General features: G+C 34.7%; 1 protein-coding gene and 1 long non-coding RNA gene across 3 annotated transcripts in view; both read left to right on the forward strand.

Moving 5' to 3' along the window:
• The window catches only part of rxrgb (retinoid X receptor, gamma b), a 44,802-nt gene that overhangs the window by 9,769 nt on the left and 11,694 nt on the right, over nucleotides 1-23,339 (forward strand). For both annotated transcript variants that reach the window (NM_001002345.1, XM_005160666.6), the window contains exon 2: nucleotides 20,110-20,342. In NM_001002345.1, the coding sequence (NP_001002345.1) occupies nucleotides 20,110-20,342 (233 nt within the window). The remainder of the gene's footprint in view (nucleotides 1-20,109; nucleotides 20,343-23,339) is intronic.
• On the forward strand, nucleotides 8,959-11,993 carry LOC137488666 (uncharacterized). The gene is made up of 7 exons (XR_011007805.2): nucleotides 8,959-9,064; nucleotides 9,169-9,276; nucleotides 10,093-10,176; nucleotides 10,297-10,351; nucleotides 10,451-10,526; nucleotides 10,601-10,770; nucleotides 11,107-11,993. It is a non-coding gene; the product is annotated as an uncharacterized lncRNA (long non-coding RNA).

Below are 23,339 nucleotides of genomic sequence, written 5' to 3' on the forward strand. Positions count from 1 at the left end.
ATTTGATTTGCTATGTCACTAAATGGCTGACATTTTTAGCTTTTATTTAAATGATTAGGGTTAGGGTTACTGATTGTAAGGTATAATACTGTCAAATAAAATTTCACATTTTTTTATGATTATTTATTTTTAAATTTACTCACTTAATGGGTTCTAAACCTTTTTGAGATTCTTTCTCAACAAGATATTCTAACGAATGTTGGAAAAAAGCAGCCACTGACATCTATAGAAAAAACTACTTCAACAGAGGAAAGAAACTCAAACAGGTCTGGAGCAAATGGAGGACGAGTAAATGATGACAGAATAAAATTTTTTGGGTGAACTACCCTTTAAAATATTTTTAAAAATATGTTAAATTATGGGGGCGCCTCACAGCAAGAAGGTTGCTGGTTCAAGCCCCAGCTGGGTCAGTTGGCATTTCTGTGTGAAGTTTGCATGTTCTCCTCGTGTTTGTGTGAGTTTCCTCCGGGTGCTCCAATTCTCCCACAGTCCAACCACATGCGCTACAAGTGAATTGATTAAGCTAAATTGGCCATAGTGTATGTGTGTAAATGCAAGAGTGTATGGGTGTTTCCTAGTGCTGGGTTGCAGCTTGAAGGGCATCCGCTGCATAAAACATATGCTGGATAAGTTGGTGGTTCATTTCACTGTGGCAACCCCTGATAAATAAAGGATGAAATTAAATGAATGAATAAATTAATGTTAAATGATTATATTTATGTAAGTGTATTTATTTATGATCAAATAAATGAAGTTGTTATATAAAAAAAATATGAGGAGTAATATTTATATATGTACCTGCATCGGATTAAGCAGAATTGCAGAAGAAATGATTGAATTGGGAAACATTGCTAGTATTTTTTGGGTTACTGTTTACTAGTTTAAAATGTGATTTATTCCTGTAATGGCGAAGCAGTTTTTTTTTTTTTTTTACCATAATTACTCCAGGTCTTTAGTGTTATGTGAACCCACAGTAAAAAATAATTGCTGCCCTAAATGTTTAAGTTGAATCAAATTAGCAATATTAAATATCAATGTACATTAAACTGACCTACAGTGCTCAGCATAACTGAGTACACGCCATTTTGAAAATGGATATTTTTATCTATTTCTCAGTGAATATAGGCAATTTATTTCAGTGCATTTAAACAGATTTATTAAACAGATATAGATATATATTCAGATATATTTATTCAAATAATATTTTAGTCACCAAACATATTTAGAAATTGAAGGAATACAAGTAAATTCAAGCAAAATATTGAAAAAACTAAATTTTTCTTAAATGTTTTTTTGTTTCTTTTGATTTTTCCTCTTTTAAAAATTTGTATTAAATATTTTCTATAACATAAATTTGTGTGTACTAGTTTGTAGACCATTATTATAGTTATATTATAAAGTTATCTTGTTGGATAAGCTCCAGGATTGGCTTTAGTACTGACTAATCTAATATATATACTGTACTGTACATATATATGCACAAACATAATATTGTATAGCATCCGATTAAAAATATGGATTTAAAAGAGAGATTTGTGAGGGGTTATAAATGCTCAGCACTGTATTTCAAGTTAAATCTCATATATATCTTAAAATAGTGAAGTTGAAACATGATTAGACTTGTGTTATTTATAAAATGTCTGTTATCTGTTTTTGCCATAAAAGCTGATATGGCAATAAATTCAAAACTCCCTCTCTCTCTGCAGGATTTGCTGCTCATACATTTCCTGTTATTATTTATCATCAATACGTTGTGCTGCTTAATGTGCATTTCTGAAAACAGTGACACATTTCATGATTCCGTGATAAACAGAAAGTTAAAAACAGCACTTAATTCAAACTGGAAATCTCTATCAATGTCTTTACTGTCAGCTTCAAGCCTCTTGTATATTTTCTTAGCATGTCAGTAGTAACCTGTATAATTAATCTGTGACCTCCGCACTCAGCCTTTGATAGTAAGAGTAGAATTGGCAAGGCTCTTGTACTCTAATGCTGTTCAGCTGTTATAGATCAGGGTGAGGAGGCACTAGAGTATTGTGGGTATTTTGGGAAAGTCTGCTCGGATCAATCTATTTCAGTATATCCCTTTATATATCACACATTCACAGTACTTCACCCCCATCACTTCTATGCTTCTCTGTCTCTCTCCTGCTCTTTATATCCACCATCTCTCTCGCTCTCTCTGTCTCTGACAATAGTTTTGTTGAGGGACGTTTGTGTGTGTGTGTAAATACTTTGAATGGCAAGAGCAAACTCTCATTTAATCACACAATTCAAAGCGGTGATGGAAGTTGTCGTGGCTGATTGACGGTCACTCACTATCTACTATTCCTTCTGTTTTTGTTTCTGTCTTTCTCTGAAAGTGTTGATGCAACAAATACAACTTGCACAATGCTGACGTCAGCCTTATGGAAGTTTCCTATTTTCCTTATGGAAGTTTCTGAATTTTCCATTTTAATAATAAGTTAGTTTACATTAGAGATGCACCGAAGGACATCCTGGGATTTTAAACGACCACATAGAGTCAAGACTTCAGTTTAACGTCTTATTCGAAAGACTGCACTCACTGAGCAGTATAGAGTCCACATCAATATACTGGGGCATTAAGACCCACACAGACCACATGTTTAGCCCCCCTGCTAGTCTCACCCAAATGATAGTACAAACACCTGGTAATAAACTGCCACATTTCTGTTATTTTACAGACTCGCTATATTATCTCTATATTATTTCTTATACAGTATATTATTTCATATGATTAAAACGTCAATAAACTTCACTCTGTTGAATTGCACAGTTTTTTAACATAATAAAAAGTTTAAAGTTCTATAATGCAATTCATAACCATAAATTTAAATAAAACTGAATGACTAAAGTTAAAGATTTCTCATTTGTTATCATTGTTTTCAAGGCTCGTGAGCATTTCAAGAAAGTTTAAACCTTTCAAGCACAATAAATTGTTCCGTTTGTAACTTTAAGGGGTCATGAGGCATTAAGTTTATTTTGTAACTTTCTCTGAGGTCTGAGGTACGTTTACACTGAAAAAAAATCATAATATTGAAGTAATTTACTATATTCTGTTCTATTTTTGACCCTTATCATCAGAAGGCTCTATTTGGGTGGGCGTGGCCTATTGTAGATTCAGAAGTAAACGCCTACTGCTGTGATTGGCTAACAGTTTTGCATATTAACAGGGCTAAGCAGGCAGTGAAGTAGAAGGGTTCACTGATCCATCCTATTACATTCATTCCCTCATTTTCCTTCGGCCTCTGATTATTAGAGGTCGCCACAGCGGAATGAACCGCCAACTAATCCAGCATAAGTTTTACACACCGGATGCCCTTCCAGCAGCAACATGCTAATTCCACAGAGAAATGCCAACTGGCCCAGCCGGGACTCGAACCAGCAACCTTCTTGCTGTGAGGCGACAGTGCTAACCATTGAGCCACCATGCTGTCCTCATTACATCTTAGAGCACAGGTGTCAAAGTTAGTTCCTGGAGGGCCGCAGTTCTGCACATTTTAGTTTCAACCCTAATTAAACACACCTGATCAAACTAATTGTGACCTTCAGGCTTGTTTGAAACCTACAGATAAGTGTGTTGAAGCAGGGTTGGAATTAAACTGTGCATGCTGTGGCCCTCCAGCAACTGGCTTTGACACCTGTGTTATAGAGCAATAAACTCCAGAAGCTGTGATTTTGTCAGACTTTCAGTATCAGCTGATTTTAGAGGAAAAGCTAAATGTTGAGTTCTGAAACTTACAGGAAGTTTTCATAGTAATATGAGCTCAAAATATCAAAACATCAAGGAAATATTTGAATTTTAATGAATTATGTATAGTTATAGAATGTTATTTTACATTTGATAATTCAGTTTTGGTACCTGAATACTGTTAGACTCCCCAATAACCAGAAAGCACTGTTTATTTCATTTGTATCTTTGCTCCATTATATTTATTTATGCTTTTAATTTGTTTATTTAATTTATTCATGATTCACTTCCCTACAGAATCATTCCAATCAGTCTAAAATAATGAATTCCTTACAAGTAGAGTCATTAATTCCATCTGGTAAAATTGCATTCATATTAAAATATAATCATAGAAAAAAAATATTACAATGTCAGATTTTTACAATATCATGCAGCCCTAATTGAATCAATTCTAGGTTTTAAATAATTGCATAGTCTTGTTTTGGGTGAAACATACATTACAATTATGCTGACATTATGTAGGCCTCTATTTACTGGCATGACAAACATGTCATTCTTTACTCATCCTCACGTCATTCCAAAATAGTATGACGTTGATGACTGAAACATTGGCCATTTTGCTTTATGATGACCTTGGTCCTATAACAAGTGCCCAACTACACTGATGCTTGGGTTTCTCTCTCATGTTTGAGAAGAGTGAAAGCCATTAGGGAGAAACAACATTAATGCCTGATTTTAATGCATGTGATTAAGAAGCACATATGGGTGTGGTGTCTGGCTGCTTTATACATATAGCGTATTTAATCCATGGTATGCATGCTGCTGTACAACGTCTGTTTAAGTTACATATTTTTTCAGCTTGTGGTGGATGTTTTTCACATGGGATTTATATAGAAGGTTAGAAAATAAACACATTTACCAATAATGTGCAGTGATAAAAATGTAGTGGTCATATAACAGAAACCATGTGAAATTAAATTGACTATCTGTACCTGTTAGTGTTTTGATAGCCTGTGTTGTGAATTTATGGATGTTGTGATTGACAGTATAGGGTTTGGGGTCAAGAAACATCCTACAAGTTTCTTTTTCTAAGATTCTTTAGACAGCTTTTAAACAACCTACAGTTCATATGACTCAGCACTGACATAATACAGACAGAGACTCCCTCTTATTCCTTTATATCCTTCCTTCTACTAGTTCACTTTGATTCCTCAACTCCCTCCTTTGCTGAAGTTACTAAAGGTTATGAGTAGGCCAGAGAACACATGATTCTGTCTTGTGCTATTAGATCCCGTTTGCAGTCTAGCCTCCTTTGAAAACATTTGTTAGTGTGTATGAAGTTTACAGCATGTACAGTTGTTCCCTTTAGGAACTTAAAAATACAGTATAAAGTACAGCCTATGAGTTACAACAGCTTGTTTTTATAAAGTTATGGTTATGGGTAGGGTTACACTAGAATGTATGTGAAAGGCGGACATTTGTAATTTAGGGTGAATGTTTGTGACTATAAGCTTTTGCTTGTTTCTTTAGTCATAAAAGAAACTTAACATTAATTCTTCACAAAACCCTCAAGTTATGAACTAGCTCAGTTTCAGAAGTTTTGTAACAGTTGATGATGTTTTCTTGATTGCTACATTGGCTACTGTACATAGATTGGTACATCAAGGCAATAAAAAATATATCCAGTGTACATGGTGACAACCCAGCAAGCGTATTTTTGTGTTTAATAGTCCAAAAATATACTAGTAATCAAATAGACAAGAATCTATGGCTACACTTGTAAAATATGACTAGGTATGCCTTATTTGATGACATATTTTTGGACTATTGTTAGATGAATGCACTTTAAATTGTGAATGGTTGACTTTACTTTAAAAAAGTGAGTAAACCCATTGCTTTGAAGTGTTTAGTGGACTTTACATAAAATGTTCTTTTCTCCATTGCCTAAAATTAAGTAGATGAACTACACTTACCAGCCACTTTATAAGGTACACCTGTGTAACTGCCTGCTAATGCAAATTACTAATCAGCCAATCACATGGCAGCAGCTCAATGCATTTGTAATGTAATGTGTAATAATATAGCGCATTTATTGTGTATGGCAATACACTCAAATAGCTTCACAATCAATGAGGGGGGTCTCTCTACTCCATCACCAGTGTGCATCATCCGCTTGGATAATGCGACGGCAGCCACAGTACAACGGCGCTAGTGCACCCACCACACACCAGCTATTGGTGGACTGGAGAGACAGTGATAGAGCCAATTCGGTGGAAGGGGCTGATTGGGTGGCAATGATCGTAAGGGCCGATTAATGGACTTTGGCCAGGACACGGGGTTTTTTAATGACCATAGAGAGTCAGGACCTCGGTTTAACGTCTTATCCGGAAGACGGTGCCCACTGACAGTATAGTGTCCCCTTCACTTTTACTGGGGCATTAGAAATCACACAGACCTCAGGTTGAGCGCCTTCTGAGGAAAAAAGGTGATTTAAGTGACTTTGAACGTTGCATGGTTGTTGGTGCCAGACGGGCTGGTCTGAGTATTTCAGAAACTCCTGATCAACTGGGATTTTCACGCACAACCATATCTAGGGTTTACAGAGAAGGGTCAGAAAAAGAGAAAATACCCGGATAGCAGCAGTTCTGTGGGCACAAATGCCATGTTGATCGGGTCAGAGGAAAATGGCCAGACTGGTTCCAGCTGATAGAAAGACAACAGTAACCACTTGTTAAAACTGAGCTATGCAGAAGAGCATCTCTGAACACACAACATGTCCAACCTTGAGGCAGATGGGCTACAGCAGCAGAAGACCAAACTGGCTGTCACTCTGGTCAGCTAAGAACAGAAAACTGAGGCTACAGTTCGCACAGGCTCACCGAAATTGGATGACAGAAGGTTGGAAAAATGTTGCCTGGTCTGATGAGTCTCAATTTCTGCTGCAACATTCAGATTGTAGGGTCAGAATTTGACATCATGAAAGCATGGATCCATCCTGAAATTGTATCAACGGTTCAGGCTGGTGGTGGAGGTGTAATGGTTTGGGGGATATTTTCTTGGCACACTTTGGGCCCATTAGTACCATTTGAGCATTGTGTCAACGCCACAGCCTACCTGAGCATCTTCTAATGGCTACTTCCAGCAGGATAACACGTCATGTCATAATGCACAAATCACAAATCACAAATTGCACAAATCACAAATCACAAATTCACTGTACTCAAATGGCCTCCACAGTCACCAGAACTCAATCCAATAGAGCACCTGTGCATCATGAATGTGCAGCCGTTAAATCTGCAGCAACTGCGTGATGCTGTCATGTCAATATGGACCAATATCTCTGAGGAATATTTCCAGTACCTTGTTGAATCTATGCCACAAAGGTTTAAGGTCGTTCTGAAGGCAAAAGTGGGTCCAACCCAATAAAGTGGCCGGTGAGTGGATGTGCATAATTATTAAAATTAAGTCAGACTAGCAGTAAATTTCTTAATTTCTAATGCAGAGCATTAACTACATTGTAAAAAATATATGGTAAACACAGTTTGTATATTTTGAGATTCAAAAGTGTTTTCCGTTTATTTACGGTTGTGAATTGCATTATGGAAGTTTGATCTCTGCTCTGACGACTTTTGATGTTGAAAATTCAACTCCACAGTTTAACAAAGTGAGTTTTACAGACATTTTAGTACTTTGAAATAATATAATGGATAAGAAATAATATATAGAGAAATAAGTCTGTGAAATAACAAAAAAATTTACTGGTAGTGTATTACAATGTTTTTGTAACTTCTGTCTCACCAACCATACACCAATCCAGAAAATATATCACTTTTAACTATTAAAAATGTTATTAAAAGTCGCTTTTTTTTACTTTTCTAGGTTAAACGTTGTTGGAAAAAAGATCACAGTCTAATACAATACAAGGAAATGCAATTAAAAAGCATATTGTTAATTTATGGATTTTTTTTTTTACAGTGTAGCACAAATTATAATAAGATGCATGTATTCTATACTAACACATGCAAAATGGGTTATAGCATTTTTGGGCATTAAATAATGTTACAAATACTGTCCTAAAATACCTAAAAAACATTTTTACCAAATGTTAAAATAATCATTAGGCTTTCAAAAACCAGACCGCAGTTGCCACACTGATTACATTGGCAGCCAGAGAAAATATGGATGGGTCATTTTGACATTGTTTTGAAATGTGCAGCTCTCCAGAGATCATGCCAGAGAGGAGACCGAGGGTCAGCCACTGTTTTTAAATTGACAGGCTCTCTTATGAGTACTCAGAATGGGTTTTATTTTGATAAACACGAGCAGTTACTTCACTGACTCTTGTGCAATATTCAGCAGAACAGTCCCTGCTGATTTCTGCTGATCATTACATTTCAATTGATACAATTCAAGGATCATCGAGATATCACAGACCCTTTAGGTTTTTAATTGAGTTTGTGCTTTTTGGCACAGATGATCATATGCCGAAAGGTCATGACTTGACAGGATGTTTTGAAACATTATGATTAATGTGCCTTCATTTCCTGTGAGCTTTGTTTCCAAAATGTCAGCATTTTCTTTGACCATTTGCTATCTATCTATCTATCTATCTATCTATCTATCTATCTATCTATCTATCTATCTATCTATCTATCTATCTATCTATCTATCTATCTATCTATCTATCTATCTATCTATCTATCTATCTATCTATCTATCTATCTATCATCCATCCATCCATCCATGTCCTTATTTTACCTTTCAATGTGTGACAGTAAAGCCTTTGTCAGCATTAGTTATTTAAAAGGCGAGTAATTCTTGTGACAAATTGTGCATGTTTTGAGTAATACCAAGGTTACTAGAGGACGCAGTCAGAGTTCATTGACATTTATGTGCAGTGTATGTGCTTTCATTACTTGATACTCTTATTATTCTTCAGTATCCACTTCACTTTTCCTTTGCCAAGCATTGACCCTGTTGTCCATAGAGCAGCATAGAGACCTATATCTATAGTGCAAACAGGACACACATGTTCTTAAACACACAAGTTTTTTCTCAAAAATGTTAATAATTTAATTTATAATTGAATGTAATTTTAATCATTAAAAACGTAAATACTGGTCTTTGCTTACTGTTTAAGACCCTATAGTTTATGGGATGTAGAATAAGAACCATGCAGAGTAACAGCATCTTCATACAGGTGGTGATGTTGCTGTCTCTTTAAGAATTTGGCTTGTTGAGACGTTATAGTAGTGTTTGTTACTGAAGCGGTCGGTCGAGTATGCTGGCTGTTTACACAGAACTTCGCAAGCTTTTCAAAGAAAAGTCTATTTTGGAGTCCACACTTTTCAGGTAAGAATGTATTAAAGATATATTTTCAGTCTCATTTTTACATGTGAAGCTGTGTTCTGTTGATTTTGTCTGACACTCGGGTCTCGGCTTTCCCCCGCTTTAAGTGCTCCGGGCTGGCCTGCAGGATGGAGTTTGCTAATATGACTGCAGCTTATTAAAGAAGTTAATACAATGTGATATCGAAGTCACCGAGGGACATAACGTTATAGACGGTGAGTACTATATACTGTTAGTTTTCTCGGTGTAAAAGTTCCCTTTATCGCCTACGTTACGTATTCGCGCCTTATATCTTACGTTACGTTACTGCTTTATTAATAAGTCTTGCCACGGCAGAATATAATCGCAACCCAAATAGCAAAATACACTCGGGCCAGTTGCGGCGGCAGAAGCGCGACGCTGCCGTATCCGTGCACCAGAATCAAGCCGTGACCCGTGAGTAATGTCCGGTGTGGCCCGGAGCTCGCGCGACTAAAGTCTTCATATACCTTGATATAAAACCTTTTGTTATTATTAATACTGGAAATTTGTAATTATCGATAATGTTTTATATTTTGAGGCCATTTTTCTAGCCACGGTTGACCGCTGAAATGTAATTTTAGACGGTTATATAAGTTACACCGCCATTTTGTGAAGAAAAATCACAATTTTGTCACCGACAAAGCGACTGATTATGTAAACGTGGCTAGTTACAAACGTGGCGTGTGTATGCTTGTACATATCTTTGTTTCAGTGTCTAAGTTACATTAATGTTGAGGAGTGTCCACAAACTCTCATGCCCTGAATTGTTGGTGCTTTACTATCGTTTAACGTTATACTTATGTTAATGTAGAATTATTAACATACCACGTTGTATAAATCGACGTTTTAAGTTATACTTTGTTCTTTAATGTAATAATTTGTCTCATCTGTTCTGAAACTGGTACCTTGAGCTATTTTACCTATTTTATTATTATCTCAAAATAAGTAAATATTTATTGCTTTATCTTATTGCTTTCCAGAAGTTTTTTAAGTTTCCAATTGTCTTTCAGGACAAGATTGAACAACAGAATGCAGCCTAACAGCATCAGAGCAGTGAAGGCATGTCATATGAAAGCATGGCTAAGTTACAAGATGTAAGTATGTCTCATTATCTATACCATGGTTTTAATGGCTTACATACTATTTTAAATTTGTAGGTTTTTACTTACAAACAACAATAAATGTACACCCACGTGTTTAAAATTATTTTCTAGGTTTTCATCGAAAGATGAGAGATCAACTGAAGAATGCTATGGACCTGACTCTAAGGTACTCTTTGTAAACTTTCTCCACTTGATTAATATTATTAAATTCTAGCTTTGTATGGATTCATTCATATTTGTTTGTATGCCACATATTATGTTCCAGGAATTGATTTTATAGCAGCACTTCTCATGTTGCCAGCCTTGTTAAGCGAGACACTTCAACATGTCGTTGTGCTCCGGTGCGTATGTTGTTTTCTGTTTAGTATATGCTGTGATAAATGCATTTTATAAGGCTTGATATTCTTTATATTAGGATGACGCAGTGGGTAGTGCTGTCACCTTACAGCAAGAAGGTCGCTGGTTTGGCTGGGTCAGTTGGCATTTGTGTGAGGAGTTTGCATATTCTTCCAGTGTTCGTGAGGGTTTCCTCCAAGTGCTCCGGTTTCCCCACAAGTATAAAGACATGCGCTATAGCTGAATTTGGTAAGGTTATTTGTCTGTAGTGTATAAATGTGTGTGTGAATAAGTGTGTCTGGATGTTTCGTAATACTGGGTTGCAGCTAGAAGGGCATCTGCTGCATAAAACATATGCTGGATAAGTTGGTGGTTCATTCCACTGTGACGACCCCAGATTAATAAAGGGACTAAGCCGAAAAGAAATTGAATGAATGAATGAAATTTATATTAGTCTTTTAATCTGTGATACTTTTTTTTTAAATCAGTAAATATTAATTATTTTACTTTCTATGCATTTTGATTTTCTCTTCATCAGTTATAGAGTGAGTGATATTAATGTAATTATTGCTTTGTCATTTACAGTGAACCATCTTCACCACATCCTACAGTTCAAGTACAGGAGGAGGCTACCGACTGGACAACTGTGTTAACAAGACGAGTTATGGCAGTCTTCAGAGTTGATGGGATTGCGATTGGCCGGGCTAATGATGTGGACGAATATACATTTTTGACATATCCATCTTATCAGAAGAACACCTTGATGTTTCTGCAGTGGAATGTTTTGAATGAACGGTGGACTGTGACAAGCCTGGATCTACTCCAGTTACCAAAGTGATCAACCTTGTTTTTTGTTTCTCTACATGCTCTTGGGATAATCACGATCAAGTTAATCCACCACACTGCTATCATTCAAGCATAAAGCAAATTTTTAAATAACTTGTGCTCCTAATGACTATCAAAGAACATTTTCCAGATATGAGTGCTTTACATGTCATGTTTACCAAAAGCATAAACACATATTGTGTTACAACAAATTACAACTCCACTTGAGGATGATGAGGAGTAATCTACTAATGTTGAGGAAGAGGCTACTGATGTATTTGATTGTCTGCGCTGTTGAAGCAATTTATAGAGAAACATTGCCTTCATTCTGAAATTCAGAGAAAAAGTTGATGACAAATTATTTATTATGACCGAGTATTCTGACTAAAGACAAATACTTTGGACTTTATAAAGTGCAGATGATGTACCCTGTGTAATATGTTTATAAATCTTAAACAGTTTCCTTGTGGTCTTTGTATTAAGTGTAGATTATTTAGTTTTTATTTGTTATCTAAATTGTTCTTTTTACTGTTTTACATGTCTGCTTTATACTTGCTGTGTAATTTTATTTCTTTACACATTCAGTTGTGAGTTGTAATGAAATATTTCTACATTAGTAAATAAAAATGGACATCTGTGAACCAAAATATTTTATTTATTTATTTGTGCATGCAGTCACCAAAAGATCAAAATGCCTGGGTCAGTACCCTGAAAATGCTATATAATATAAAAAGGTACATTTTTGTACCTTCAGTTTCTAGGGTACAAAATTGTCCCTTAAAGGGTACAAATGTAGAAGGTACAATTTTGTACCTTTAAATAGAGGTACAAATTTGTACCCTTAAGGGTACCACCCCAGTGACGGGCCATTTGTACCCTAAAAGGTACAATTTTGTACCTTTTTTTCTGAGAGTGTGGTGACCTCTGATGAATAAAGGGACTAAGCCGAAGGAAAATGAATGAATATTGACCCAGTTTAATTTAATTTGTAATTCTGTAGTTTTCTTATGATAAATAAAAACGTATATATTTATAAGGCATAGGTGTGTGTGTAAAATAGGAATATTTGTTTTACGTATAATGTTATCTAAATTTAAAACAAAAATATTTTTTAATTTTTTTTTTTGCAGAAATTGAGCTGATCAAAAAAACTAACATCTTCTTTTATGTGATTGAAAAGCATGTTATTTCACTAAATATTAATTTCTGATTTAGATCTTTAAAATTTAGAAGGAAATTTTCAAGTGGTCTTAATTTTTTTTCCATTTCTGCATATATATTTATTTGTAGCCTTAAATTAATCATATTTAAAGCAGACATTCTGGTAGCACCCACATGTAAATTATTTTTATTTGATTGTATAGGTTGATCATTCATATATCAATAAGAGCGTGTGCTGATAAACTATGATCTGGTTAATGAAGTAATGTTGGTAACTGAAGTGTGAGTTGTATAGTTGGGGCTTTTGGGGGATTATAGACACATGGCGATAATCAGGGTTGATTTAATGTCCTGCGGCTCTCCACAGCAGACTGGGATAGAGTGGGACAGTGTCCCATTTCCCAATCACTTCTGCCCCCTTTTGTCTTATTGTGTCTGTTGCCCTCCTCACAACCCCTATATTCTTGACAGGTGGTTAATAACAGTTGAGAAGAGGCTTTAATGTCATTATTGATCAGATGTCAACTTTATTTAGGATGGAAATAAGTGATTTAGTACATTGTGTGTGTGTGTTTATTGTTATTAGGGATGAGAACCTGTTGTCAATATCATTTTTGGGATTTCATGCAGTACATAATTTAGTTTAAACAATAATGTGCATCCATAGACTGTGTATGTGTGTTTAAGTGTTAGTGTCTGTGTGTAATAAAAATTCACCAACTCTTTTTATAATCGCCATATATAATAATCATTGACCGAAAATGTGCTATTACAGTTTTCCCCTATTGTGATATCACAAGCTTCATCCATAACTGCCTTATTACTATAGATCAGTAAGAATTCATGTCAGATAAAAAATTATTAAGCTTCTAAAGTTTTTCAATCAAGAGCAAAGAATTTCATTTGCATTTTGATTTAGACAAATCTAACATAAATGGGATATCTTTTCCACCTTTTAACAGTTCACAGATGTAATTAACTGTGTGTTTCTGATATGGTTATGTATACATTTGCCATTTATTTAAATGCTGTGCATTTGCTTTTGATGTGTGCTCACAGAAAATTTTATATCATTGTATATTCCAACTGCCAAAGCTGACACATGCATGCAGATAATACATTTTCATGATGCTGGAGAACTGGCATGATCATCAAAACTAAGCCAATATTTTGCAATGAGAGTATCTGAGACATAGACTGTAAAGGCTCCACCTTCTTCTATAAAGGGGGTTAGGGAGCAGCAGCTCATTTGCATGCAAAGAAACACATAAGAAATAGTTTTGGCTTCCGTTCAAAAATGAACATCCAAAGCGTTGATTAATAAATAGTTTAAATAGTAACATTCTTAGGGCATCTGAGACTGCATTTACACTAGTGCATTTCCATTTTAAAAACAGCATTATAGAATGAAAACACTCATCGTCTATACTGCTGTTACAGCTGTTTTTACTGTGTTTCAGAAAACAATTTCCTTCAACACTTTACATACCTGTCAACATGGGGATGTAAAAATAATACCAATAATACAATTATTATTTTTTTAAATCCCCAAATTAAATAAACAGTTGAAACAGTCAGTAATATGTTTTTTTTTTTGTTTTTTTTAGTTAAAAAGAATAGAATAGTTTAGCCTGTTAAAATGAACAGCTATCATAAAAAAACTGAATCAAGTTATCAAATCTTAGTTAACCTTTTCTTCAATATATAATTTAAACATTCTGATTTAAGAGCAGCGAATTAATCTCTTATTTAATTTCATTACATTAAATTAACAGAGGTGTCACTTTAAAAATGCACAGATCTTGTGAAAGCATTTGACTGCTTTCCTAACTGTTTATGCTCATTTAAGACAAAATTAGTTGTGTTTAAAAGAAAACCCTCCATGGTCGACATGTTTAGATGTTTCAATTATTAATATTATTATTATTATTATTATTATTATTATTATTATTATTATTATGTGTATATGTCTATTCAAACATGCACCAAAAACCCAGTGTCCACTTTAGCTCAGCTTTAAATCATATGTACAGAATCTGCTTGGGAAACAATGTCTAGGGAGCGCGTCTGACATGAACTTACTATTTTCAGGATTGCATAGTGGAAGCTGCGCCTGTAATGAAAAGGTAGGGAATCGTGCCCTTTTTTATATTTATTTTAAAGTGTTTTCACGCCTAAATTAAATGAAAGCACAGAACAGACTCACATTTATGAGCAAGGGGCATCCCCTGGTGGTTCCGCGGTAAGGGTTGAGTATAGGGAGAATCGGCTTTCTAATGTTTATTGCCACCCTTTATAGAAAGATTTTAGACGGGAGGTTGACAAGTAGGCACTATACAACCTAAACCACATGATGCATAACCATTCATGATCACTAGTTAACTATAGTTCTTGTTTATCTGGTGCCTCATGGTCACTTGTGAGGGGTTTGACGAATCAGGAAATGATACTTATACTGGAACTAACAGAATTCTTAAATTCTTTAATTCTGATCGCTCCTACATCATATTGTCATGTTATATTTACAGTGAAAGCTTCTATTCACATATTAAAAAATTAAGCTTTGATTGTCTGTCATCATATTTAATGAAGTCATTACCCTAAATGTCCAGAAGATATTCTTTTTCTCTTATAGTCTTTAGTTTTTCAAATGTGTGTGTTTTCAGACCGTGCTGTTTTCAAATTAAAACAGGTTCTTCAGTGTTTTCAAAACACTCAGTTTTTGTGGGTTAAAGAAGCCAGAGTAGTGTGGATGCCTGGCATAAACCAGAACAAAAATCATGCACTATAGTGTAAACAGCAATATTAAGCTTTATAAAAAAGGCCATAATTTGTTTCCATTAATAAACCAAATAAAATAAACTTAAAAAAATTAAGATGTTTAAAAAAGTTGATTTCATTTGATTACATGCAAATACAAAAATTATAATAAATATGCAAAGCCTAAAATATGTAAAGAATTCAATACAGCTCTCTCTATCCTGTTCCTTAGTCAGTGTGTATTACAGAACTGTTAGTTAGAGGCTTAATGAATTAGAGCCTGCTGGAGATGCCACACCTCAGCTGACCAGTAATTAACAATCAAAAGATTTGAACTAGCCCTCTCCAAATCCTATTGTGTTCCTGCCCATGAGTCTGTGACTAATGTCAGACTGAGTCTTGCCATGCTCAACAACACTATACACAGCTTTCTCCGTTTGAGTGTAAGAAGCATATACTGTATGAAAAAATTGATTCGAGTTTTTTAGAGTGCGATTTCATATGGTCTCTGGTGAACTTGATAGCATTCTACCAGCGGCTGCACTTTGCTCCCAGACAGATGTACAAAGGTCATGGGCATTGTAGAGAAATAATTGTGAAATCCTGATGAATGTCTGGCACATAGACCATCTCAGAAGAACAACATCTGAATCATCAGCTAATGGTCAATGCAATGCAAAGACTTTAAATGAAAGACTTTTAATGAAAAACAATTAATTTTGGCTTATTTGTGATTTGTGTATTTTAGATACTTGAACTAGACTTTGGACTACCTTTTTGATATGGAAAGTATGTTTTCTTAATGGAGATTTAAATATTACATCATCTATGATCAGTTTGACGTCTTACTTTACACTTGTAAATTGTAGTTGTATCAACAATATCCCATTATTAATGTGCCGCAATTAGGCCAGAGTTTACAACAAGCTCCTATTAATTAATGTTAGATAATGTAATTTTTGAATATCCGCACTGGAATTAAATGAACTTAATATACTAAAGAGAGGGAACTTATACATCAGTATAAAATACACTGTAAAATTCATTACTTTACTTAAAAAAAAAAGTAAACTTGTTGCTTTTTAAGAAATTAATTTAGTCAAAGTGAAGAAATGTGAGTAAATTTGTTGTTAAAATTAAGTAAGGATGCTTTCACATCTTTGGTTCGGTTCATTTGGTCTGGACCAAGGGCAACAAATGGTACATTGTGCTCAGCTCATCAGACTAAGGCAGCTGAATTAGTCCAAAAGGCGCAGTACTTTTTGCGGTTGGGTCTGTTGGGATTGGGATTGCGGTTGGGATCATGTTCTCATCACAAACGAACTGCTTAAGGGTTTGTTTTTGGTCCGCTTTTGGTGTGCACTCAAATGCAATTGCCACATTCAGACCTGCCCAAACTAACTTCACCAAGAGGGAAAACGAACTCTAGTGCGATTCAACCGAACTAAATAAGGCAGGTGTGAAAACAACCTAAATGAACTATGTGCATAATTATGGAAATTAAGTTCAGTCAACTTAATAGTTCCAAATTTCAATGGGTTTACTCCCTTTTTTAAGTTAAGTCAAATTGTCGCTTTTAGGGCAAAAGGTACTCGGTTTTTAAAAAAAAAAAGTTAATGAACTAATCACTTTAATTTATTTGAACATTAACACTGATTTGAAATATTACTAATATTAAGTTTGTCACTGTAAAAAGCTAGTAAAATTGTGTGCCATTTTGCAACTATAAGGAGTCAGTTTCAGCTGTTTAACTCTTGAGATATTTGGAGTCTGACTTACAGTAAATGTAGAGGACTACATAGGTCATTTGAGGTAGGTTGATGTGCAGACCCCTGAATCTATCCTCTTAAGGCATCTTGGCTATTTGCCACAGAAATTCTCTCTTCTGCCTACACACACACACACACACACACACACACACACACACACACACACACACACATGCAGCTTAGAAGAATAGCGGTGTGTTTATTACAAACTAAGTGCTGTAATTCCCGACTGCATCTTGAACAAACTGCAATTACTTGATTTGTGGAAATTCACAAATAAGAAACCACAAGCTAGAGAATTGAATCCACCCTTATCTCTGTTATATAACAAAAGAAGCTCTTTTATGTGGCTATGAGGCAACTCGGGTATCTTAGGCAATTTTTAGGGCTGTTTTATTGTAAAAAAAAATATTTCAAGCATTCTGAAATGTTTGCATATAAATTCTGATATGTTTAAATAGTAATTCACAACAACACGACATGAAATGAAATGAACATTTGGTCAAATTATTTTACCCACCCTCATGTCTTTCAAAACCCATTAGAAGCATGTACAATTAACAAATACTTTAAAAAGTTTTTGGTGAATAGAGTTTTAATGGAGGGACAAAAAACTAAATTGACATGAGGTTGAGAAAATGACAGCAGGTTTCATTTGGTATGAACTACATTTTAAATGGTTGTTGACTTTTATGCATTTTTGAGCACTGCTACTGGTTAATGTCATTAATTTGTTTATTACATATAACCTAAATCACTATATCCCATTTTGAAAATGAATATTTGTATCCATTTCTCAGTGAATATCGGTTACTCATTTTCATTAAATACCTTTAATAAAGATGAATAAATAGTGTAATTGTATTGTTCATGTTTTGTTCATGTTAGTAAAAGCAGTAATACAACTTTATAGAAAAATGTCACCCATATTTCTGTACTCACCAAGCATTTTACTCAGCTCCGCATTGTGCAGGCTTGGGGTTTGCTTCGCATGCCTCTTGTGCTAATCTTTTGCCCACACCATAAACGAGACTAGTATGTCTTTATGTATACTAAAACAATAAAACATTGTATCACAAAAAAAGAATAACAGAAAAGTTAATGATTTAATGTCACAGTTGATAAATATTTTGTATAATATTAGAGTTAAAAAAATCTACATTAAATTTAAACTGCATTAAGTAATTTTTTCCCCTCAAAGACTAAAAATGAAAATTTAACTCAATTATTATTTCATGTATATTTATTTATTTATTTGGTAAGTAGCCTTGAAATGTAAGCACAATCAATAGACTCATTATCTAAAAATAAAGCATTTCAGAATGTCCCGATCACCTGAGTTCATCTAGCAATAATGCATTAGTAATAAATTGAAACAACCCGCCATAAATAAAGACTAACTATCCCCCTATCAGCATATCTGAACAAATCATTGATGAAGGTTGTGTGTTTACACCTCAACAAACCGAAGTCGTGTCCATGTTAATTTAATCTTAGCTGATTTTGATTTGATCTTCATCTTGATGAGTGATGAAACAAGTTAGCGGATTGCAACACTATCAGCATTGGCAAAAAAGGTGCAACCTTTGCCCCATGTTTGTCCTTGTACTGCGTTAGATAGATTATATGTGTTTGTGCTGCTACAAACTACCATTACCAGGTACTCGCATGCAGCAGTCCATCAGCTCCCAACTGAATGGTTAAAGCCACAGGTTTTAATGTGCTCTTTCAGGAGAGTGTCCTCATGCATTTACTCCAACAGCACATTCTTTCATTACACATTATGCACTGCAGTTTTAAAGCTTAATAATGGGGAAAATTGATGTTTTGCCAAGGCACTCATGTTCATAACAGGCACTTGATGTTCCCATAGTTACTCTGTTCTCTGACGTCTGTAAAGCAAATAAATAAATTGCATTTTGCATTCTGATATATTTCATTTGGAGAGTATTTACATTCTGTTTGGCTTGCAGACTACATTTTCTTTGTGTGTGTGTGTTTTTAAGAAGGCTTGTTTACACCAGGGATTATGTATTTGAACAAAAATGACAAGGGAAATAAAATTTTTCTCTTTCAATATGTTTTTAAATGCTGTTTATTCTGGGGATGGTAAAAAAAGCAGATTTTGTCAGCATCATCACTCCAGTCTTTATTGTCACACATTATCACTCAGAAGTCAAATATCGTTATTTTGCACTCAATTATTAAAATTTTAACTGTTAAATGTTTTTTTTTAATAGATACATATAAATGTGTATTATTATGGTTTTAGTTTATATTATTATTACATTTTTGTAAATGTAAGTTTGTGGTTTTGTTTTTAGAGTTAAAAAAATAAATGTAAAAATTCAATTAAAGTTTTATTTAAATTAAGTTTTATATTTAAGTAACTTAAGTACTTTAACTGGGGCGAAGCAGTGGCGCAGTAGGTAGTGCTGTTGCCTCACAGCAAGAAGGTCGCTGGTTCGATCCTCGTTTGCAAGGAGTTTGCATATTCTCCCTGTGTTCGCGTAGGTTTCCTCCGGGTGCTCCGGTTTCCCCCACAGTCCAGAGTGTGTGTGTGTGGATGTTTCCCAGAGATGGGTTGCGGCTGGAAGGGTATCCGCTGTGTAAAAACTTGCTGGATAAGTTGGTGGTTCATTCCGCTGTGGCGACCCCAGATTAATAATAAAGGGACTAAGCCGACAAGAATATGAATGAATGAATAAATAGTACTTTAACTTTATTGATCTTATTATGCACTCATTTTTGTGAATGTTTTAGAACTTCTGGAATAATAAACAGAAAAAAATAGTCAAACTACTTGCTCTACAAACAAGTGTGCTGATGACATAAAAAGTAGAATAACATCATAAGAAAATATCAGTTTAAAACGTCAACAAGTATGCTGTTTCTGACATCTAAAAATTAATGAAACTGAATGAGACTGGAAGTCTCGAACCAAAAAGATTCCAATGGTTGCGCCGCTCGTTCATCAAGAGTAAGGTCAATAAGGTTACCTAAAACTGTTTGTAATGGTTTTATTATTAGTTAAAAATGTCTAATCTGACTCTCTCTTGTCATCTCTTCACAGACTCTAGTCCTCTTAACTCGTCCCCCTCTCAGCCGCCGGTCATGAGCTCTATGGTGGGTCATCCGTCCGTCATCAGCTCCTCTCGCCCCCTGCCGTCCCCCATGAGCACTCTGGGCTCCTCTATGAATGGCCTGCCCTCACCCTACTCCGTCATCACCCCGTCTCTCAGTTCGCCCTCCATTTCCCTGCCCTCCACACCCAGCATGGGCTTTAACACCCTCAACAGCCCACAGGTAAAAACCTGCCCATGAATCTGTGCACTACACGGTTATCTACAGGGTTCTGGAAATCCTTGAAAAGGCTGGAATTTTCAGCTAGTGTTTTCAAGGTTTTAAAAGTGCTTAGATTTTGGATGTAAGCGCTTGCAACTGCTTGAAAATGTAATTGTGTGGCTTTCATAATCATTTGTTTATAAATTGGTGATAATAATTCATCCATATTTTTGTTTTTGCATAAAATGAAAACTGTCATAGCGTGTGCCTGTAGACTTTTTTACATTTAAGATTCGAGTAAATTGCATTTAAGTGAGTAAATGTTAGTAATTCAGTGTTGGACTAGCGGTAAACGTGCTATATATATATATTTTTTTTGGGATGCTATACTTTACTATCCTAAAGAATACCATAACTAAAAGCATGCAATATAGTGTTGTATGAACACTACCGGACAAAAGTCTTGTTGTCAATCTCAGTTGTAAGTACAACAAATAATAACTTGACTTCTAGTTGATCATTTGGAAAAGTGGCAGAAGGTAGATTTTTCAGATGAATCATCTGTTGAACTGAATCCCACTCATCACAAATACTGAAGAAGACCTTTTTGAAACCTGCATGGACCCAAGATTCTCACAGAAATCAGTCAAGTTTGGTGAAGGAAAAATCATGGTTTGGGGTTACATTCAGTATGGGGTCATGCGAGAGATCTGCAAAGGGGATGGAACCATTAACAGCCTGAGGTATCAAGACATTTGTGCCATTATATTACAAACCATATGAGAGGACAAATTCTTCAGCAGGATAGCGCTCCTTCTCCTACTTCAGCCTCCACGTCAAAGTTCCTGAAAGCAAAGAAGGTCAAGGTACTCCAGGATTGGCCAGCCCAGTAACCAGATATGAACATTATTGAGCATGTCTGTGGTAAAATGAAGGAGGAGGCATTGAAAATGAATCCAAAGAATCTTGATGAACTCTGGGAGTCCTGCAAGAACACTTTCATTGCCATTCCAGATCACTTTATTAGTAAGTTATTTAAGCCATTGCAGAGATATATGGATGCAGTTCTCCAAGCTCATGGGAGTCAGACACAATATTAATTCTTGTTTCCACTGCACAATGACTTTATATTCTATACTGTACATTATTTCTTTTAAGTGACAAGACTTTTGTCTAAGCAAAGTCAGACCTTACTGTCCTATTTAAATAATAAAAAATCAAGAATGATCATATTTTAATTTAGTAAAATAAGCATAATCTAGAGGCGTTTGTCCTTCATATAAGCCACTTCTGATACCAAATGATCAACAAGAAGTCAAGTTATTATTTGTTGTTCTTAAAACCTGCTTAGACAACAAGATTTTTGTCAGGTTGTTTATGTGTGTAAATATGCAATTTGCCACACTCGTAAAATGCTAGAACAATTTTAAAATGAACCTGGAAAGTTCTTAAAAAGAGCTTAAATCTGACTCTGTAAGTGTAAGAACCCTATCTAGTATGATGTTGTTTTGTTAAAAATAATCTTTATTTCCTTATATTATGTTGCTGAAATATTCAAAATATGTTTTTATTTAAAATATTTTAATAAAAACAAATTTAGATTTGTCCACCAGTTAGGTTAGAGACCTATGAGTCACTAAATGAGGCATAAAAATAGGATGTGTAGGATGTGTGTTTTGAAGACACTTTGTTATTATTGTTCATTTATTAGTTTTTTTGGACACTAGAACTGAATTTACAAATAGTTTTGAAACAAATCTTTACGCTTAACAAAAGAAATTGAATATGTAGGCTAATGGCTGTCTTCAGTGGAGTGCGTACAACACTGTTTTCTTATCCACTAAAGTAAAAGAGTAAAGAGTAAAAGTAAAGTAAAGAGGAAGTAAAGAGGTCTAATGGAAGAGGCTTGTTTTTTATCCTCACTGCAGATGGTCTGTTTTACTGTTTTCTCACTAGTGAAGCGTTCAGTTTTTCCACTTACAAATTCCATCATGTAAATAGGAAATACTCCTTAAGGGAATGTGAAATGAGACTCGGCTTGGTTTATTGCTTGTTATGCTCAAAACACACCCATAACTCATTAAGAGAATAAGCACAACCTTGTTAGACCATGTGCCGCAGTGCGAAGCATATTTTAATGTCCTTAAAATATCAAAAATGGGTTCGGACACGACTTTATGCTTTTACACTGTTCGCTTTAGACTTAGAATGTGTGTTTCAGTTTTTATCAGTTTAAACATTCACGTGCAAGACATGGTAGAAAATTTCTTTCTGTGACGTTCTCTTTTTGCAATTTCTTACACTTCAACACTGAAGCAAATGTTCATTAGTTTCTAAACATTCCTTCTTAAAACACTATATTCAACTTTAAATCTCAGTTTAAAGTGAAAGCAAAGAGTTGAGGACCATTAACATTAATCAATAACAAAAAAACTAAATCACTGTTAGATGTACATGAAGAATGCTAAAGACATTTTCAATTCTATATATTGTGTTTATTTGTGGTATGAGTTGTAATTTGCTTATTCATTTATCACTAAATTTTCACTTGTCTTCAATAATTTTTAAAATAAATTTGGAACTGTGATTTTTTTTAAATGCTGCATGAAATATTTTATTAGAAAGTAAAATCAATCAAAACAAAGAAAACAACTTTTCCCCTATTTTACTACTTACATGGTGTTCTCAAGATGCGTCAGCAGTCGGCAATGAATGTAAACAATGCCATTGAACCCAACGAAATCTGCATATTTTGCTGATTACTGATGTTGAAAATGTTCAAATATTATTGTCATGTACTTTATATACTGTGCTAATCAATCAGACCGGAAAAAGAAAATGTAAAGACAGACAAATGCTACAACAAATCAAGCCTATTAAAGTCAGTTTATCAAAATATTTCACAATTTTCTTCCTACTAAGTCCAAATGATTTAGCAGCTAACCAATGTTTTTCCATGGTTTAAACAACGTAAATAAGCAGAACAACATATTCAGTCATAGATTACAATGCGATCCA

The sequence above is a fragment of the Danio rerio genome, chromosome 20 (genome assembly GCF_049306965.1).
Source record: "Danio rerio strain Tuebingen ecotype United States chromosome 20, GRCz12tu, whole genome shotgun sequence".
Lineage (NCBI taxonomy): Eukaryota > Metazoa > Chordata > Actinopteri > Cypriniformes > Danionidae > Danio > Danio rerio.